Source organism: Pongo abelii, chromosome 21 (assembly GCF_028885655.2).
Source record: "Pongo abelii isolate AG06213 chromosome 21, NHGRI_mPonAbe1-v2.0_pri, whole genome shotgun sequence".
NCBI classification, from domain to species: Eukaryota; Metazoa; Chordata; class Mammalia; order Primates; family Hominidae; genus Pongo; species Pongo abelii.
Window position 1 is genome coordinate 20372422 of NC_072006.2, and position 18456 is coordinate 20390877.

The 18456-nt window shown below is 50.9% G+C and overlaps 1 protein-coding gene across 1 annotated transcript; it reads left to right on the forward strand.

The window, feature by feature from the left end:
- The first annotated feature begins 5113 nt into the window (after positions 1–5113).
- Positions 5114–17399, forward strand: CST7 (cystatin F). Its single transcript, XM_002830038.5, has 4 exons — positions 5114–5476; positions 14073–14245; positions 15730–15846; positions 17110–17399. Exons 1-4 carry the CDS (start codon positions 5407–5409, stop codon positions 17185–17187), a joined length of 438 nt encoding a protein of 145 aa, XP_002830084.1. The 5' UTR covers positions 5114–5406; the 3' UTR covers positions 17188–17399.
- Positions 17400–18456: the final 1057 nt, after the last annotated feature.

Sequence of the window (18456 nt, forward strand, 5' to 3'; positions counted from 1 at the left end):
ATACACAAGTATCAATAGCCAAATCAATCAAGTGGAAGAAAGGATATCAGAAATTGAAGATCAACTTAATGAAATAAAGTGAGAAGACAAGATGAGAGCAAAAAGAATGAAAAGGAATAAACAAAGCCTCCAAGAAATATGGGACTATGTGAAAAGACCAAATCTAGTTTTGATTGGTGTACCTGAAAGCGATGGGGAGAATGGAACCAAGTTGGAAAACACTCTTCAGGATATTATCCAGGATAACTGCCCCAACCTAGCAAGACAGGCCAACATTCAAATTCAGGAAATATAGACAACACCACAAAGATACTCCTTGAGAACAGCAGCCCCAAGACACATAACCATCAGATTCACCAAGCTTGAAATGAAGTTGGAAAATGTTAAGGGCAGCCAGAGAGAAAGGTCGGGTTACCCACAAAGGGAAACCCATCAGACTAACAGCAGATCTCTCTGCAGAAACCCTACAAGCCAGAAGACAGTGGGGGCCAATATTCAACATTCTTAAAGAACAGAATTTTCAACCCAGAATTGCATATCCAGCCAAACTAAGCTTCATAAGTGAAGGAGAAATAAAATCCTTTACAGACAAGCAAATGCTGGGAGATTTTGTCACCACCAGGCCTGCCTTACAAGAGCTCCTGAAGGAAGCACTAAACATGGAAAGGAACAACTGGTACCAGCCACTGCAAAAACATACCAAATTGTAAAGACCATTGACACTATGAAGAAACTACATCAACTCATGGGCAAAATAACCAGCTAGCATCATAATGACAGGATCAAAATCATAATAACAATATTAACCATAAATGTAAATGGGCTAAATGCCCCAATTAAAAGACACAGACTGGCAAATTGAATAAAGAGTCAAGACTCACTGGTGTGCTGTGTTCAGGAGACCCATCTCACATGTGAAGACACAAATAGGCTCAAAATAAATACATGGAGGAATATTTACCAAGCAAATGGAAACCAAAAACAAAGCAAGGGTTGCAATCCTAGTCTCTGATAAAACAGACTTTAACCCAACAAAGATCAAAAATGACAAAGAAGGGTATTACATAATGGTAAAGGTATTAATTCAACAAGAAGAGCTAACTATCCTAAATATACATGCACCCAATACAGAAGCACCTACATTCATAAAGCAAGTTCTTAGAGACCTACAAAGAGACCTACACTCTCACACAATAATAATGGGAGATTTTAACACCCTGTCAATATTAGAACAATGAGACAGAAAATTAACAAGGATATTCAGGACTTAAACTAAGCTCTGGACCATGCGGACCTAATAGACATCTACAGAACTCTCCACCCCAAATCAACAGAATATACATTCTTCTCAGCACCTCATTGCACTTATTCTAAAATTGACCACATACGTGGAAGTAAAACACTCCTCAGCAAATGCAAAAGAATGGAAATCATAACAAACAGTCTCTCAGACCACAGTGCAATCAAATTAGAACTCAGGATTAAGAAACTCACTCAAACCTGAACAACTACATGGAAACTGAACAACCTGCTCCTGAATGACTACTGGGTACATAATGAAATTAAGGCAGAAATAAAGATGTTCTTTGAAACCAATCAGAACAAAGACACAATGTACCAGAATCTCTGGGACACATTTAAAGCAGTGTGTAGAGGGAAATTTATAGCACTAAATGCCCGCAAGAGAAAGCAGGAAAGATCTAAAATCGACACCCTAACATTACAAGTAAAAGAACTAGGGGAGCATGAGCAAACAAATTCAAAAGCTAGCAGAAGACAAGAAATAACTAAGATCAGAGCAGAACTGAAAGTGATAGAGACATGAAAACCCCTTCAAAGAATAAATGAACCCAGGAGCTGGTTTTTAGAGGAGATTAACAAAATAGATAGACCACTAGCAAGACTAATAAAGAAGAAAAGAGAGAAGAATCACATAGATGCAATAAAAAATGATAAAGGGGATATCACCACTGATCCCATAGAAATACAAACTACCATCAGAGAATACTATAAATGCCTCTACACAAAGAAACTAGAAAATCTAGAAGAAATTGATAAATTCCTGGACACACACAGCCTCCCAAGTCTAAACCAGGAAGAAGTTGAATCCCTGAATAGACCAATAACAAGTTCTGAAATTGAGGCAGTAATTAATAGCCTACCAACCAAAAAAAATCTAGGACCAGATGGATTCACAGCCGAATTCTACCAGAGGTACAAAGAAGCGCTGGTACCGTTCCTTCTGAAACTATTCCAAACAAGAGAAAAAGAGGGAATCCTCCCTAACTCATTTTATGAGGCCAGCATCATCCTGATGCCAAAACCTGGCAGAGACACAACAAAAAAGAAAATTTCAGGCCAATATCCCTAATGTCCCATCAATGTGAAAATCCTCAATAAAATATGGCAAACTGAATCGAGCAGCACATTGAAAAGCTTATCCACCATGATCAAGTCGGCTTCATACCTGGATTGCAAGGCTGGTTCAACATATGCAAATCAATAAACGTAATCCAGCATATAATCAGAACCAATGACAAAAACCACATGATTATCTCAATAGATGAAGAAACGGCCTTCAACAAAATTCAACACCCCTTCATGCTAAAAACTCTGAATAAACTAGGTTTTGATGGACTGTATCTTAAAATAACAAGAGCTATTTATGACAAACCCACAGCCAATATCATACTGAATGGGCAAAAACTGGAAGCATTCCCTTTGAAAACCAGCACAAGACAAGGATGCCCTCTCTCACCACTCCTATTCAAATAGTATTGGAAGTTCTGGCCAGGGCAAGCAGGCAAGAGAAAGAAATAAAGGGTATTCAAATAGGAAAAGAGGGAGTCAAATTGTCTCTGTTTGCAGATGACATGATTGTATATTTAGAAAACCCCATCGTCTCAGCCCAAAATCTACATAAGCTGATAAGCAAATTCAGCAAAGTCTCAGGATACAACATCAATGTGCAAAAATCACAAACATTCCTATACACCAATAATAGACAAACAGAGAGTGAAATTATGAGTGAACTCCCATTCACAATTGCTACAAAGAGAATAAAATACCTAAGAATACAACTTACAAGGGATGTGAAGGACCTCTTCAAGGAGAACTACAAACCACTGTTCAAGGAAATAAGAGAAGATACAAATAAATGGAAAAACATTCCATGCTCACAGATAGGAAGAATCAATATTGTGAAAATGGCCACACTGCCCAAAGTAATTTATAGATTCAGTACTATCCCCCATCAAGCTATCATTGACTTTCTTCACAGAATTGGAAAAAACTACTTTAAAGTTCATATGGCATCAAAAAAGAGCCTGCATAGCCAAGACAATCCTAAGCAAAAAGAACAAAGCTGGAGGCATCATGCTATCTGACTTTAAACTATACTACAAGCCTACAGTAACCAAAACAGCATGGTACTGGTACCAAAACAGCATGGTACTGGTACCAAAACAGATATATAAACCAATGGAACAGAACAGAGGCCCAGAAATAACACCACACATCAACAACCACCTGATCTTTGACAAACCTGACTAAAACAACCAATGCGGAAAGGATTCCCTATTTAATAAATGGTGTTGGGAAAACTGGCTAGCCATTTGCAGAAAACTGAAACTGGACCCCTTCCTTACACCTTATATAAAAATTAACTCAACATGGATTAAGGACTTAAGACCTAAAAACCATAAAAACCCTAGAAGAAAACCTAGGCAGTACCATTCAGCACATAGGCATGTGCAAAGACTTCATGTCTAAAACACCAAAAGGAATAGCAACAAAAGCCAAAATTGATAAATGGGACCTAATTAAACTAATGAACTTCCACACAGCAAAAGAAACTGTCATCAGAGTGAACAGGCAACCTACAGAATGGGAGAAAATTTTTGCAATATATCCATTTGACAAAGAGCTAATGTCGAGAATCTACAAGGAACTTAAACAATTGACAAGAAAAAAAAACCCATCAAAAATTGGGTGAAGGATATGAAGAGACACTAAAAAGAAGACATTTATGCAGCCAAGAAACATGAAAAAACGCTCATCATCACTGGTCATTAGAGAAATGCAAATCAAAACCACAATGAGGTACCATCTCATGCCAGTTAGAATGGTGATCGTTAAAAAGTCAGGAAGCAACAGATGCTGGAGAGGATGTGGAGAAATAGGAACGCTTTTACACGGTTGGTGGGAGTGTAAATTAGTTCAACCATTGTGGAAGACAGTGTGGCGATTCCTCAAGGATCTAGAACCAGAAATACCATTTGACCCAGCAATTTCATTACTGGGTATATACTCAAAAGATTATAAATCATTCTACTATAAAGACACATGCACACGTATGTTTATTGCAGCACTAGTCACAATAGCAAAGACTTGCAACCAACCCAAATGCCCATCAATGGTAGACTGGATAAAGAAAATGTGGCACATATACACCATGGAATACTATGCAGCCATAAAAAAGATGGGTTCATGTCCTTTGCAGGGACATGGATGAAGCTGGAAACCATCATTCTCAGCAAACTAACACAAGAACAGAAAACCAAACACCACATGTTCTTATTCATAGGTGGGAGTTGAACAATGAGAACACATGGACACAGGGAGGGGAACATCACACACCAAGGACTATCTGGGAATCGGGGGCCAGGGGAGGGATAGCATTTGGAGAAATACCTAATGTAGATGATGGGTTGATGGGTGCAGCAAACCACCATGGCACGTGTATACCTATGTAACAAACCTGCATGTTCTGCACATGTATCCCAGAACTTAAGTAATTAAAAGAAAAAAGAAAATCAAGTGATTTTGCTTTTGAAAGTTCCTGCTAATGTTTTTCACGCAACATCTCTTTCGTGTGTGGCTCAGGGGTAGAACATTGCACCAGGATTTGCTCATGGGTCTCATGTCTCTTCCTCCTCCCCCAGCAAATGATGGCTGCTCGGAAACTTTTATAAAGGAAGCGGTTGCTTTGTGGCTGATAGATCTGAAGGTGAAGAGCTTCTGGCCAAAATGATTCAGCAGCAAAACACTCCCCTCCCCAGCACCACGCAGGCAGCCCCCTAGCCCCGCCCCTGCCCCTGTCCCACAGTGGTTTGCAGGGTGGGGTTCCATGCTGTGGCCCCAGCACCTGCCCCTGGGCTGGGACAGCCCACTGCTCCGTGCTGCCCGAGAAGGCTCAGCACAGGCACAAACCACTGCCCAGCACTACCCCGTGCTGCCTGAGAAGGATTGGCACGGGCAGTGACCACTGCCCCCAACTGCCCTGCGTCATCTACCCAGGAAGGCTCGGCACAGGCACCAACCACTGCCTCCAACTGCCCCGTGCTGCCTGAGAAGGCACTGCACAGCCATCCCCCACTGCCCCGCACCGTCCCCACCCGGGCAGCCATGCGAGCGGCTGGAACTCTGCTGGCCTTCTGCTGCCTGGTCTTGAGCACCACTGGGGGCCCTTCCCCAGGTAAGTGGCGTTCTCCCCTGGCCACTCCCCGGGGCTCTCTCCCTGAGATTGGCCGCCGGTGCCTTGGGTCTTCCCCAGGGCACTTTTCCTGGCTTGGAGCCCCCACAGGACCATGCAGTGGTGAGAAGTACTGGGAGTGGTGAGAGGGGCAAGGGGCTCCATCCGGCTGCAGCTACCTTTGGGGGTAGCAGGCTACAGGGATGAAGGGTTTGGGGGCTGCCCCAGAAGGCTGGGGCAAGGGAAGCGTCTTCTATTCTCTGGCTCTTCACAGAGGTCTGAGAAAGGTCTAAGCAAGGCAGGTCTCCCGCAGCCCCTCTGCGGGACGGAGGCGACAGAGCAGCCACATGCCTGTGGTTAGCCGCTTCTATCTGATGGCTTGTCCTTCCTTCCCGCTGGCTGTTGCCCTGTGACTTGGCCCCAGGGACCCTAACGATCAGACTCTTTCACCCTTCCGGAAATCCACTCCCTGAGGGTCAGCACTCAGGGGGATGGGGGACAGGGAAGAAACAGCCACTGCCTGTGTACTGGGAAACTGAGGCACAGCCAGGCTAGGTGATTTGCCCAAGTCACACAGCCAGGGACAACCTGCCCTCCCCCAGCGGGAACTGGGCCATGCCCTCCCTGGCACAGGAATCAGACCAGGATACTGATGGGGACTTGGGAGGCCCCCACCTCATTTAACCAACCAGGAAGCTGGCACCAGAGGGCTGAGGTGACCCGCTCAAGTCATACGACCCCCACTCAGCAGACAGGGGCAGAAGGGGGCTGGAGCCTGGCCAAAGGGCCCCAGGTGGGGGCTGTGCAGCAGGACCACTGACAAGAGGACGGCTCCAGAGCACCCAAGGGGTTCTTGGAGGGTTCTCACTTCCTCCTGGTAAGTCAGGATACTGAGGACTCAGTGATGCTGGGGGACACTGTGTCGAGCTCCCAGGCCTGGCCTAGGGCGGATGCTGCGACTGAGCGGCCAAGGGGACAGGGCAGGCTGGAGGAGGGGCCGGGGGCAGCTTCTGCTCTCACTGATGGGAACATGCCACTGCCGCCAGCTCTGGGTAGTGCTCAGCGAACATGGAGCTGACCCATGGCCAGCAGAAGGCTGGGGACAGCATACCCGGCCCTGCCTCCCAGCTTGGGAGCCTTCTTCTTAGCTCACGCGTGTAGCCCTCCACCTGCTTCCCAGCCTCACAGGGCCCTCTCCTCCTGGCCCTGTCCTGATGCAGTGCCACCTGCCTGCTGCCATCCTGTGCCCTGCCCCTTCATGTCTCCAAGTTCCAAGGAGGAAGCAGGGAAGAGAGGCAAGTTCACCTCAGAGAAGTGGCTCCTTCTCACACCTCAGAAAAGGCTCTCCTGGAGGGGACATGGAGCCGGCTGTCCTAGCGTGTCCTGGGATCTAATTAAACCTACTGACTGCTGAGGGGTTTCAGAGCTCTGCTCATCTCACGGAGCAGGCTAGGGACTATAGCAGGGTGGCGTGGGAGCCGATGTGCTGGGCAGCTGGCAACGTCACTTTCCTGGGCGGTGTTCCCGGCCCCTCGCTGGTATGTAATGCTGCACCAAGCCTTTCCCTCCATTCCCAGCAGACCTGCTGTCGGCCACCAAACCCCAGACAGAAGCTCCAGAGCCCACGTCCACACACACAGAGCGGGCCCTAAGCCTCAGTCCTACTATCCATGAAACGGGAAGATAACTGCACCCCATCTCCGGCCCTGGGGAGGCTGAACAGAGGTGGCTCAGGGAAGGCACAGGCATGGAGGCACACGGGGCGTGGGGTGCTCTCCGCCAGCCTCAGACCCCTGCTCTGTCTAGTGCAGGCCCTTCGGCTGCTGTGCTGGTGACAGCCCCCAGCACCCTGCCCAGGCGCTGTGATCATTTCTGGTGCTTCCAGCAAGGGCCTTCAGTCTTTGGTTGTACAGGGAGGGTGCTGGGAGGCCCCCAGTCTAGCAGCAAAAAAGAGATGGGAACCTGGGCCCCAGACACAAGCATGCGTCCTGCCCCCACCCCACAACTCCTACAGCCCCTCCACTGCCTCCTCTGAGAATAAATTACAGAGCCTTCCTCATGACTGAGGGGGCTAGGGGGCGGGGAAGCAACAGGGACCCCAAGGGTGGTGCCATCTGATCATCTGGCCTCTTTCCACACCCACGCACTGAACTGCACAGACCGCAGCGCTGAGTCCCTCAGGGCACCTCTCCTCCCTGAGGCTTTCAGAACCTAGGAAATTGCCACACTGGCTTCCGCCACCCTTTTGAAAAGGGCTGTTTCTTTCTCAATCTGATGGGCATCTCTTCTGGGAAGCTCTGCCAGGTGCCATGTCATCCTCTGCCCCCTCCACTCTAGCTGCAACGGCCCAGCTGCCTGGACAGAGGCCCTGGGGTCAGGGAGCCACTTCACCTTCCCTCTGCAAGGTGATGTCAGTCCTTACTTCCCAGTAGCAGAGAGACCACTTGCAGCCCGGGGACCTCCTGCCTCCTGGGGAGCACTGGGAACTGCCACAGGCTGAGCCACCCTGTACGTGACAAGATTTGTTTTTCCCAATGGGGGCATTCATTTGCCCTGAGACCCCTGCTGTGGCCATGTGCATTTTGATATATTGATAATCATTACAGTATTGCACATCATTTATTGACAAGTGCTTCGTGTATGTTGCCTCACATATTCTCACTGTCGTCAGCATCCTCATTTTACAGGTGAGGACACGGAGGGCTCAGAGAGGTTAGGCAGCTTGCCTGAGATCATACAGCCAATGAAAGGCAGAGCTGGAATTCAAACTCCGGGTGTGTCCCAGTGGGTTAAGGTCGGGACTGATCCTGGGAGAGCTCAGTGTCCTGTCTGTGCCAGGGGCATGTGTGTGCCCTCAAAAGATAGGCTCCGTCATTAGCCATCAGGCAGAGACCCAAGAGCACAGCGGGCGGGTGTGGCCCAGTTCTCTGAAGGACCCAGGCTCTCTGAAGTTTGATGGTGTCACATGAGAGGGCTTGGGGTGAAGCGTCTCCAGGTGGGCGGAGTGAACACCAGCACCTCTAAGCTGGACCTGCACCCGCTCAACACCCCAATGCTCAGGCACAGCCATGCAGACCTTATGCTCTGGGTGATGGGGGCCGATGGGGCCCCTCTCAAAGGGTCTCCCCACCCAGCTCAGTACTGGCCCATGGAAAGGGCACCCCCTCAGGTGACACAGGGAGGGACACCAGCAGGGACCGTCTGCATCCAGCTCTCGGCACCCAGGTCCCCATCTCAGGGATGGTTTCACAGGCAGGGGCTTCCCAACCTCCTGGCCACACCTAGAACACTCCTGAAAGAGGGAGGCGGTGGGCAATGCCAGCCCCTGCTGTGCCCACCCATTTTCCTATTAAAGGCAGGTGGGAAGGGTCTGCCTGGTGCCACCACAGCAATCCCTGCCCATGTTTTCTCTCTTCTCAGATCGGCTTAGTGCCAGCTCTACCACCGGCCCAATGCTGTGAGGACAGGAACGTACCCTGCCCAGGGCATGCCCAGCAGCTGTCAGAAGCTGCAGCTCCCTACTGCCTTGGGCAGAAGCCCTGGCAACTCCCCCGGCCCAGCAGCTTCACATCTGCACCCCAGTGCACACTGGTCCTCGGGCGCCCCAATAGGTCTGTGCCCCATGCACACAGCCAGTCAATGCTCAGAAACACGGGGCTGCAGCAGAAAAGCAGGGTGATCGCAGGGTCACGGGACAAGGAGATGGAGGAAACCGAAATCCATCTCCCCGAGGAGGCTGGGGCCCGGGTTTTTAAGGGTTCTGGAGTGGCCGAAGTGTGGAGCTCGATAGCTGGAAGGGGCAGCGTGATGTCACAGCACAGGGAGAGGAACAAGCTGTATTTTCGTGATGATCCTGTTCCCAGTGGGGGGTTTCCAAACTGGTTGCTGGAATTGGGATCTGAAAAACATCTTGGGCCAGACAGCAGCCTGATTCAAGCTTAATTATGAGTATCTTTCTGTCCAGAACCTGGCATGCAATTCTTGCCAACCTGCAGGGACAGTTTCATTCGCCTTCCTGTGACCATGTGTCCTGGGGCCTGCTCAGCACCCGGTATCATCAGGCCCTGCCCACCCCTGCCCCATCTCCAGCTTCTACGTCTGGAAGCTCCCTACCTGTCTCAGGCATGGCCCACCTCCCCTCCCACCCCGCATTAGAAGCAGCGGTGGGCTGGGGTCAGGCGGCCCCGGCAGGCTCCCGGCGCGAGCCTCGCACATGGCAGGTACCCCACTCCCCTCGAGCAGGCCTGGATGCCCCAGGCATTCTTTCTATACAGACGAATTTTATGTACCTTTTGTTTCTTCTCGCAAGCCTGATGGTCCATGGGTTCTTTCCATTGACGTCATCCTGGCCATCACCACCATCACCCTCTGCACCCAGCAGCAGCCTCCAGCGGGGTCTCCTTAACTCTTCCCAGCACGTAGCTCCCTCCTTCCCTAGGTCAGTTCAGCCACCTTCCAGCTGCTCCCCCGTCCCATGCCCCTCTGCTCACCCATTTTACCCTCAGGTTGGCGTCCTGTCCTGTGCCCCAGGCCGGCTCTGCCTCCCCACCACTGTGGGTGGGGCCTGTCTCAGAGTCCACCCTGCATCTCCCTTAGCACCTGCCAAACAGTCCTTCTTGAATGAGGAAAAAGTGAGAGTGGTGTTTTGAATTAGTCACACCTGGGTTTAGCCCCCACCCTGCACTCCAAGCTCTTGGTCTTCTCGCCTGCAGAATGGGCATGTATGAGAAGAAACAGCATCACGGGGCCCTCCAGACAGAGCAGGCAGAGGAGGAGAGCACCCATTCTCCTGCTCCCCGCCTTCAGCTGCACGGAGCAAACCCAGAGCCCCCTCCCTTGGGGGGTCCTCCTCACAGTTCCTTGACTCCAGCGGAGGCTCTCAAAGAGCTACATTCACTCACCACCTGCTGGGCCGCTTGTTTTCTTCCCTGAAGATGACTGGCCTCTTTGGGGTGTTAATTCTTAATGATCACCAAACATTTCCTTGTTAATTTCTCTAAACAAATCATCCTAAAAATAGGTTTGACTTTTAAACATTTTTAAATTAAAAATTGAGCTTTTAATATCTGTTTAGACAACTGTAAGACAGTGAAAGGTTTATTGACTTGAAGCCTACATTTTAGGAAACATGTAGTTAAATAAAAATATACCAATTTCCGTATTTTTCATAATCTTTTTGTAACCTTTTTGTAACTTTACCACAATCTTTTAGGAACTAACGTCATGAGCTTGGAAGGGAAATTTATCTGAAGTTCAGCATAAACTGAGTTTCACTTCATTTTTAAAATTCTGATAATCTCAAGCAAAACTAAATACATTTTATTTAAAAAAAAGTTAATAGTGGTTAGCTTTAAGATATTAAGAATAATTATTTTTTGTTATACTCCTCTGTATTTTTCAAATTTCCTACCAAAAATAGGTAAGTTTATAGTCAGAAAAAGCCATAAAATGTAGTTTTTACAAAGAAAACAATGGACAGCCATATTAATGTAATGTGAGGAAAGAAAGAAAAAAAAAAACCGCTAATCTCTGATAGCAAAAATACACTGAACACATGCTACCCCTTCCATACACGTGTCTCTTTCTTTCTCTGCTGTTCAGATGACAGTGATGAGCAGAAATCAGGCTGGTTTCCAGAACAGTTTTTTGTTGTAACTAAAAGCCACATTCAACTTCCTGTCATCAACAAGCACAAGGACCAGAAGGAGCTGCCTTTGGCACTGGGGCCCCCTCCTTCCTGATGGTAACACTGCAGGTCCCAAGGGACCCCTCACTGCCAGCACCAGTGTCAGAGTCACCTGAGAGCCTGGGGAAATGCAGGTTCCAGGACCTCCCCTAGATGGCCAAGCTCAGCCCCTGGTGCTCAGGAACAGAGCGGTTTCCATCTTCAGAGGCCTAAAGTCTTCTTCTTTTTTTCTTTTTTTTTTTTTTTTTTTTTTTTTGAGATGGAGTCTCGCTCTTTCGCCAGGTGGGAGTGCAGTGGCATGATCTCGGCTCACTGCAAGCTCCGCCTCCCAGGTTCACGCCATTCTCCTGCCTCAGCCCCCCAAGTAGCTGGGACTTACAGGTGCCTGCCACCACGTAGTGGTATATTTTGTATTTGTAAAAATACAAAATAATTTTTTGTATTTTTGGTAGAGACTGGGTTTCACCGTGTTTGCCAGGATGGTCTCGATCTCCTGACCTCGTGATCTGCCTGCCTCGGCCTCCCAAAGTGCTGGGATTACAGGCGTGAGCCACCTAAAGTCTTCTTAAGCAAAGGCTGCAGCGGTTTCAGGGGGGATGTGTGTGACACTAATTACTGTGAAGGACAGTCCCAGGGCATGCCAGCACAGGACACAGCTATCCACCAGCACACACGACCAGCATGTGGCCAGCATTCTCTATGGGGTGGGGCACCAGCACTGCGCTGCTTTTTTGGGATGGAAGGCCAGGCTCCCTGGGCTGCTAAAGCACGAGGCAGGCGCAGTCATCCAAAGCCCAGTCATGAAGCTCACCTTCTGGCCCGGAACTAACCACGGGACAGCCATTTGCCAGGAGGCCTCCCTTCACAACGGAGACTCTTCACCAGGATGGGGTGACAATCCCAAGGCCACAGAACTTCCAGTCCCACGCCTTCTCTGCCCACTCCCGGTGCTGCACCACCCAGCCTGGGGGTGCCACGTGGTGACCAGAAACCTCATCATCCTGTCTACCCTTGGTGGGGTCTGGTCTGCACCCACAGACATCCAGGACCCAGGAAAGGCCTCTTGCAGACCTCACGCAGCAGTGGGAATGGCCTCCTCTGGGGACCTCGCTCTGAGTTGACACTGATGTCCTGGCAAGGCCTCCCTGCCGTGCCCAGCTATGAAGCCTGTCCCCTCGCGTTCCCCAATCACCCTGCCCCCAACACCCTGGGGCCCAGCTTTCCATCCAGTCCATAGCAGGCACAAAGACGCGCGTCCTGCAGCCTCAGGCACAGATACTAGGGGACATGACTGTGGGGGAGGCCCCCGATGCTGCTTCCCCATCTTTTATCCAAATATAGCCCTCCTTGGTACAGGAAAGGCAGGCCTCCCCGACCCCAACGAAGCTTGTGGACACAGTGCACTATCACTCATAGGAGTGAAAAGACTGTCCCCGGAAAGTCAGGAGGCAGTGCAGGGGTACCACGTGCTGCAGGCTGCCAGGAGGGGTGCCCTCCTGGGTGCTGGGCCTGAGCCTGAGAGCCAGGCGGGCAGAAAGCCTTGAGACAAGGACGGCGCCATCTCCTTCCGGTAGGAGGCACTACCTCCATCCACCGCCCAGAGGGCCAGGCTGGGGTTGACTTTCCCTACATCCTAAGGCTACATCCCGTACTGAGGATCTCACCTGTGGGACATGTTCCGCTTTTAACACTTACATTGGAAATAACCCTGGGTTCTGAAAGTGGGGGACAGGTTCATTGCACCCCCTGGCACTTGGTCCTCCGCTCTGAAAATGGAGCAATAAATGCACTGCAGGGGTGTCGGGGGGGACAGGTGAGGGGGCAGGTGAGGGAGCAGGTGATGGGGCAGGTGAGGGAGCAGGTGAGGGTGCAGGTGAGGGGAGCAGGTGAGGGAGCAGGTGAGGGAGCAGGTGAGGGTGCAGGTGAGGGAGCAGGTGAGGGGGCAGGTGATGGGGGTGCAGGTGAGGGGGCAGGTGATGGGGGTGCAGGTGAGGGGGGCAGGTGAGGGTGCAGGTGAGGGGGCAGGTGATGGGGGTGCAGGTGAGGGGGGCAGGTGAGGGGGCAGGTGATGGGGGTGCAGGTGAGGGGGCAGGTGATGGGGGTGCAGGTGAGGGTGCAGGTGATGGGGCAGGTGAGGGGGGCAGGTGAGGGGGGCAGGTGATGAGGGGGGCAGGTGAGGGAGCAGGTGAGGGGGGCAGGTGAGGGGGGCAGGTGATGAGGGGGGCAGGTGAGGGGGCAGGTGAGGGGGGCAGGTGAGGGTGCAGGTGAGGGGGCAGGTGATGGGGGTGCAGGTGAGGGGGGCAGGTGAGGGGGGCAGGTGAGGGGGCAGGTGAGGGGGGCAGGTGAGGGGGGCAGGTGAGGGGGCAGGTGAGGGGGGCAGGTGAGGGTACAGGTGAGGGGGCAGGTGATGGGGGTGCAGGTGAGGGGGGCAGGTGAGGGGGGCAGGTGAGGGGGCAGGTGAGGGGGGCAGGTGAGGGGGCAGGTGAGGGGGGCAGGTGAGGGGGCAGGTGAGGGGGGCAGGTGAGGGGGGCAGGTGAGGGGGCAGGTGAGGGGGGCAGGTGAGGGGGCAGGTGAGGCGGGCAGGTGAGGGGGCAGGTGAGGGGGCAGGTGAGGGGGCAGGTAAGAGAGAACATGTGAGGGAGGACAGGTGGGTGGACAGGCAAGGGGGGCAGGTGAGGAGGGACAGGTGAAGGGGGGCAGGTGACAGGGGGCAGGTGAGGGGTGGGTAGGGTGGGGGCAGGTAAGCGGGGACAGGAGACAGGGGCAGCTGAGAGGGGGAGCAGGTGAGGGGTAGGTGGGGCCAGGAGACACACTCCAGCAGAGAACTGAGCATCACGGAGGCATGAGGCGTGACACCTGGACTGAAGGCCCCGCTAACATCAGTGTTCTTGTCTGGTTCTTTGTCTCTTTCAGATACTTGTTCCCAGGACCTTAACTCACGTGTGAAGCCAGGATTTCCTAAAACAATAAAGACCAATGACCCAGGAGTCCTCCAAGCAGCCAGATACAGTGTTGAAAAGTTCAACAACTGCACGAACGACATGTTCTTGTTCAAGGAGTCCCGCATCACAAGGGCCCTAGTTCAGGTAACGGTCTGGGTTCTGGTTACACGTCACAGACACCCCTAGGAAGCTGAGCTGCTACAACGCAACACCTAGGAGAGCAGGGCGGATCTAATGTGAAGTCCCTCCTGAGTGCAGAGCTCTGACCAGAAAGCAGATGCATATGGGGTGGGAGTGGACAGCAGCAGCTGAGGCCAGCATCCCCCAGGGCCAAGCACAAAGGTTACACAAAGCACACGGCTCCCGGGCGGTTACCAGGCCCCTGGCCCAGAGCCTACTAGGCATGGGGTAAGCAGGCGCCAGGGCCCTACTGGGGCTCCTGAGGCGGGCGCCAAGGCTGACGGGGGAGAAAGCCGCTGTCTGAGGAGCTGCCCCTGCTGGGACCAGGGTCCTCACCCGGCCTCACCCCTCACGTGCCCTGCAGCCCAGAGGTGTCCTTGCCACTTTCCCCCTGGAGTGCTCACTCACGTCCCAGAGTCCCAGAGCTCTGCCCAAGCCACTGCCCTTTCCCTGACTCATTCCTACTGCGCCCGCTCAGCACCCTCCCTCCTAGAGGACCCTCATCTGTGTCCTGAGAACATCCACTTGCTAATGTGGGATGCAGGCTACGGATGACACCCACCACCGTGTGCTGGTGCCTGTAAGGGAGAGAAGCAGCCCTGTCCAAGGCAGTCTTCACAGCGTTCATGGTTATGCTGGGTCACAGGGCGGGGTGATTTTTATAACCTAATTATTTTTGACAATTGCAAACTTGTGAAGGGCAGCATGTTTTCATATGAGAAGCGTGCTACAGAAGGCAATGTGATGTGTAGCCAGGGTCCTCGCTCCGCAGCCTGGCCTCAGGGACAGGGGATCTTCCTTGGGTGATGCAGGCCCTCCCTCCTTCTCCGGGGAGGCCAGCGGGATGCCCTGGGTCTGAGTCCTCAGGGTTCTCTGAGGGGGGACTTGGAGGTTGTCCCTCTCTAGCTTGGCGATATTGGGGACAACATAATTCCCCTAAAGCTGAGACTAAAACCTGAGGAATTTTTCTTCAACTCCTCTAAGACCACGAATGAGAATGAACAAGGCAGCTGCCATATCCAAGTGGAGAAGGGCTGTCCAGAAACTCAAAACTCCCGACCCCAGGAATGGGGAGGGGAAGCCCGCAGACCCCAGGCCTGACACAGAGGCCACAAGAAACAGCCATCATGGGACTGGAGTGAGGGCTGCAGGGCGGGCCCAGCAGGGCATGCAGGACACCTAGTGTGACGTCCCTCCTGAGTGCAGAGCTCTGGGCAGAAAGGAGACATCTGTCTCAGGAAGGGGCACAAACCCAGCACGGGGCAGGGAGGGGAGTGGGAGGGGTCTGCAGGCTCTGCCGAAAGCCCGAAGCATTGCCCCAAGATGCTGGCCCACTTCCCTTCTCCTCGGTGGGCACCTGCACCACTGTCTTGAGGCCCCGCTTCCTAGTGGAGGAGCCTGCCCTCCCTTCCCTGTGCTCAGTAACCCAGTCCCTTTGCTCCCTCCAGATAGTGAAAGGCCTGAAATATATGCTAGAGGTGGAAATTGGCAGAACTACCTGCAAGAAAAACCAGCACCCGCGTCTGGACGACTGTGACTTCCAAACCAACCACACCTTGAAGCGGGTAAAGCAGCAGGCCCTTCTCTCAGATGCGCCCTCTCTTCCCTAGCCCACTCCCTCCCAGGGCTGTGAAAAACACCCTGTCACCACGTCTCTAACGCAGCGCCCCAAACCTCACCCCTGAGGAAGCCAGGCCTCCCAGACTCCCGCACGACCGAGGATCCGGGAGAACAGGAGGTAGAGCCTGTGCCAGGAGCTCCTCAGACAACATCCTCCCGTCCCAGAGGTGGAGACACAGCTCTGGAAGAGCGTCCTGGGGTGCAGGTGGAGAGGGTTAGAGTAAGAAAAGCTTTCAAACAATCCAGAAATTATATATTTATCATATACATCATATACATATGATATATATCATATATATCATATACATACGATATATATCATATATATCATATACATACATATGATATATATCATATATATATCATATACATACATATATATCTCATATATATCATATACATACATATATATCTCATATATATCATATACATACATATATCATATATATCATATACATACATATGATATCATATATATATCATATACATACATATGATATCATATATATATCATATACATACATATATCATATATATCATATACATACATATGATATCATATATATCATATACATACATATGATATATATATATCATATACATACATATGATATATATATCATATACATACATATGATATATATCATAGATATCATATACATACATATGATATATATCATAGATATCATATACATACATATGATATATATCATAGATATCATACATACATATGATATATATCATAGATATCATATACATACATATGATATATATATCATATACATACATATATATCATATATATCATATACATACATATATATCATATATATCATATACATACATATATATCATATATATCATATACATACGATATACATCATATATATCATATACATACGATATATATCATATATATCATATACATACATATATATCATATATATCATATACATACATATGATATATATCATATATAGCATATCTCTGCAGAGAGAGCAAGAGAACGGGAACATAGCAACATTTAGCAATTATAGAGGTGAAAAGCACATCTTAAATCATTCTTTCAAGTTTTCTGTGGGTTTGAAATTTTTCAAAATGAAAAATAGGGGCAGGAGAAGAGCTCCTCCGTGAGGAACACCCCTCCACGAGCAGAGGGCTCCCCGCAGGGGAAGTCTGAGCTCTCAGGTGTGCCCTTCTCTGTTTCAGACTCTGAGCTGCTACTCTGAAGTCTGGGTCGTGCCCTGGCTCCAGCACTTCGAGGTGCCTGTTCTCCGTTGTCACTGACCCCCGCCTCTTCAGCAAGACCACAGCCGTGACGAACACCAGGATGCATGCTCCCTGTCCCCTCCCAGCCGCCTCATGACCCGGCCTCACAGGCCCTCTCAGGCATCTGACGAGTGAGCGGATGAAGTGCCGCTGGGTCACCGCAGGGCAGCTGGAATGGGAGCATGGTAGCACCTCCTAACAGATTAAATAGATCACATTTGCTTCTAAAATTAACTCCTGTTTCTGAGGCTGCGCACCTAGATTCCGGGTCCGGGTGTAGGGGACTGAGTCAATGGAGGGAGTTGTGAAACTAAGGGATGATCCCCTGTGGCTAGAGGCCCCCAGGAGAGCAGGGGTACAGCTCTGGGTCTGAATAATCAGCAGAGCTGTGGGTGGGGACCCTGTTGGCCACTGGGTGCCTTGGCCTGTTGTGATGAACACAGCTGGGAATCAAAATGAACAGCCAGCAGCAGCCACGCTGGCCCTTTTAGGGGAGAGTCGGGAGGTGAGGCAAGCCTTACCAGGGATCCCCCTTACCAAGGGGTCTGACAAGTTGAAGTTACTTCCTCTGGGGGCCTGGCCAGCCTGAGCTGCTAGCTATAAGCCCCCGAAGGCCAAAGCCCCAGAACAGGTGAGCTGTCCACACCAGGAGCAGCAGCGCCACAGCTGTGCCTCCCTGAGGTTCACGCCTCCCAGGGACTTGCCCTGCTGCCTGAGTGGGGGAAGAGCAGCAGACCGCTGCCCAGAGCCCTCCAGAGAGGACGCCCCACTGAAGATGAGTGTGTTGGGGGTGCAGGAGGAGGGGAGGCCACCGAGGGCTGGAGGGCACCAGAATTGGAAGAAGACTGGGCTACCTTGAGCCCTGGGCGCCCCAGAGGACTCTGCTGTGCAGCCAAGGTTCGAGTAAGTGCTCTGCCATGATCCACAGGCTGCAGGGGCCACTGCCCAGTCAGGCGCTGTCACCCTTGCTCCCAGCTTCACCCGCGCTTTCTCCAGTCACATCCCCGGGAGGCTGGCTCGGCTGTGCTAGCTGTGACTCTGGCAGTCACTAACCTAACCCCTCGGAGCCTCAGTTCCCATTGGTGCAATGAGGCCATGTCTTCGGGAATCATTTAGAGTCAGCGTATGTGAACAACTTTCAGAACTACAGACCACTCTGCAAGTGTAAGCTGATGATAAAAATCTCAAACTGAGATCTCTGTCCTATGAAACGTAATAGTTGAATCTTGATGGAGTTTCTGTAAGGGATAACAGAGGCACACAATGAGTCACCTGATTAAGAGCATG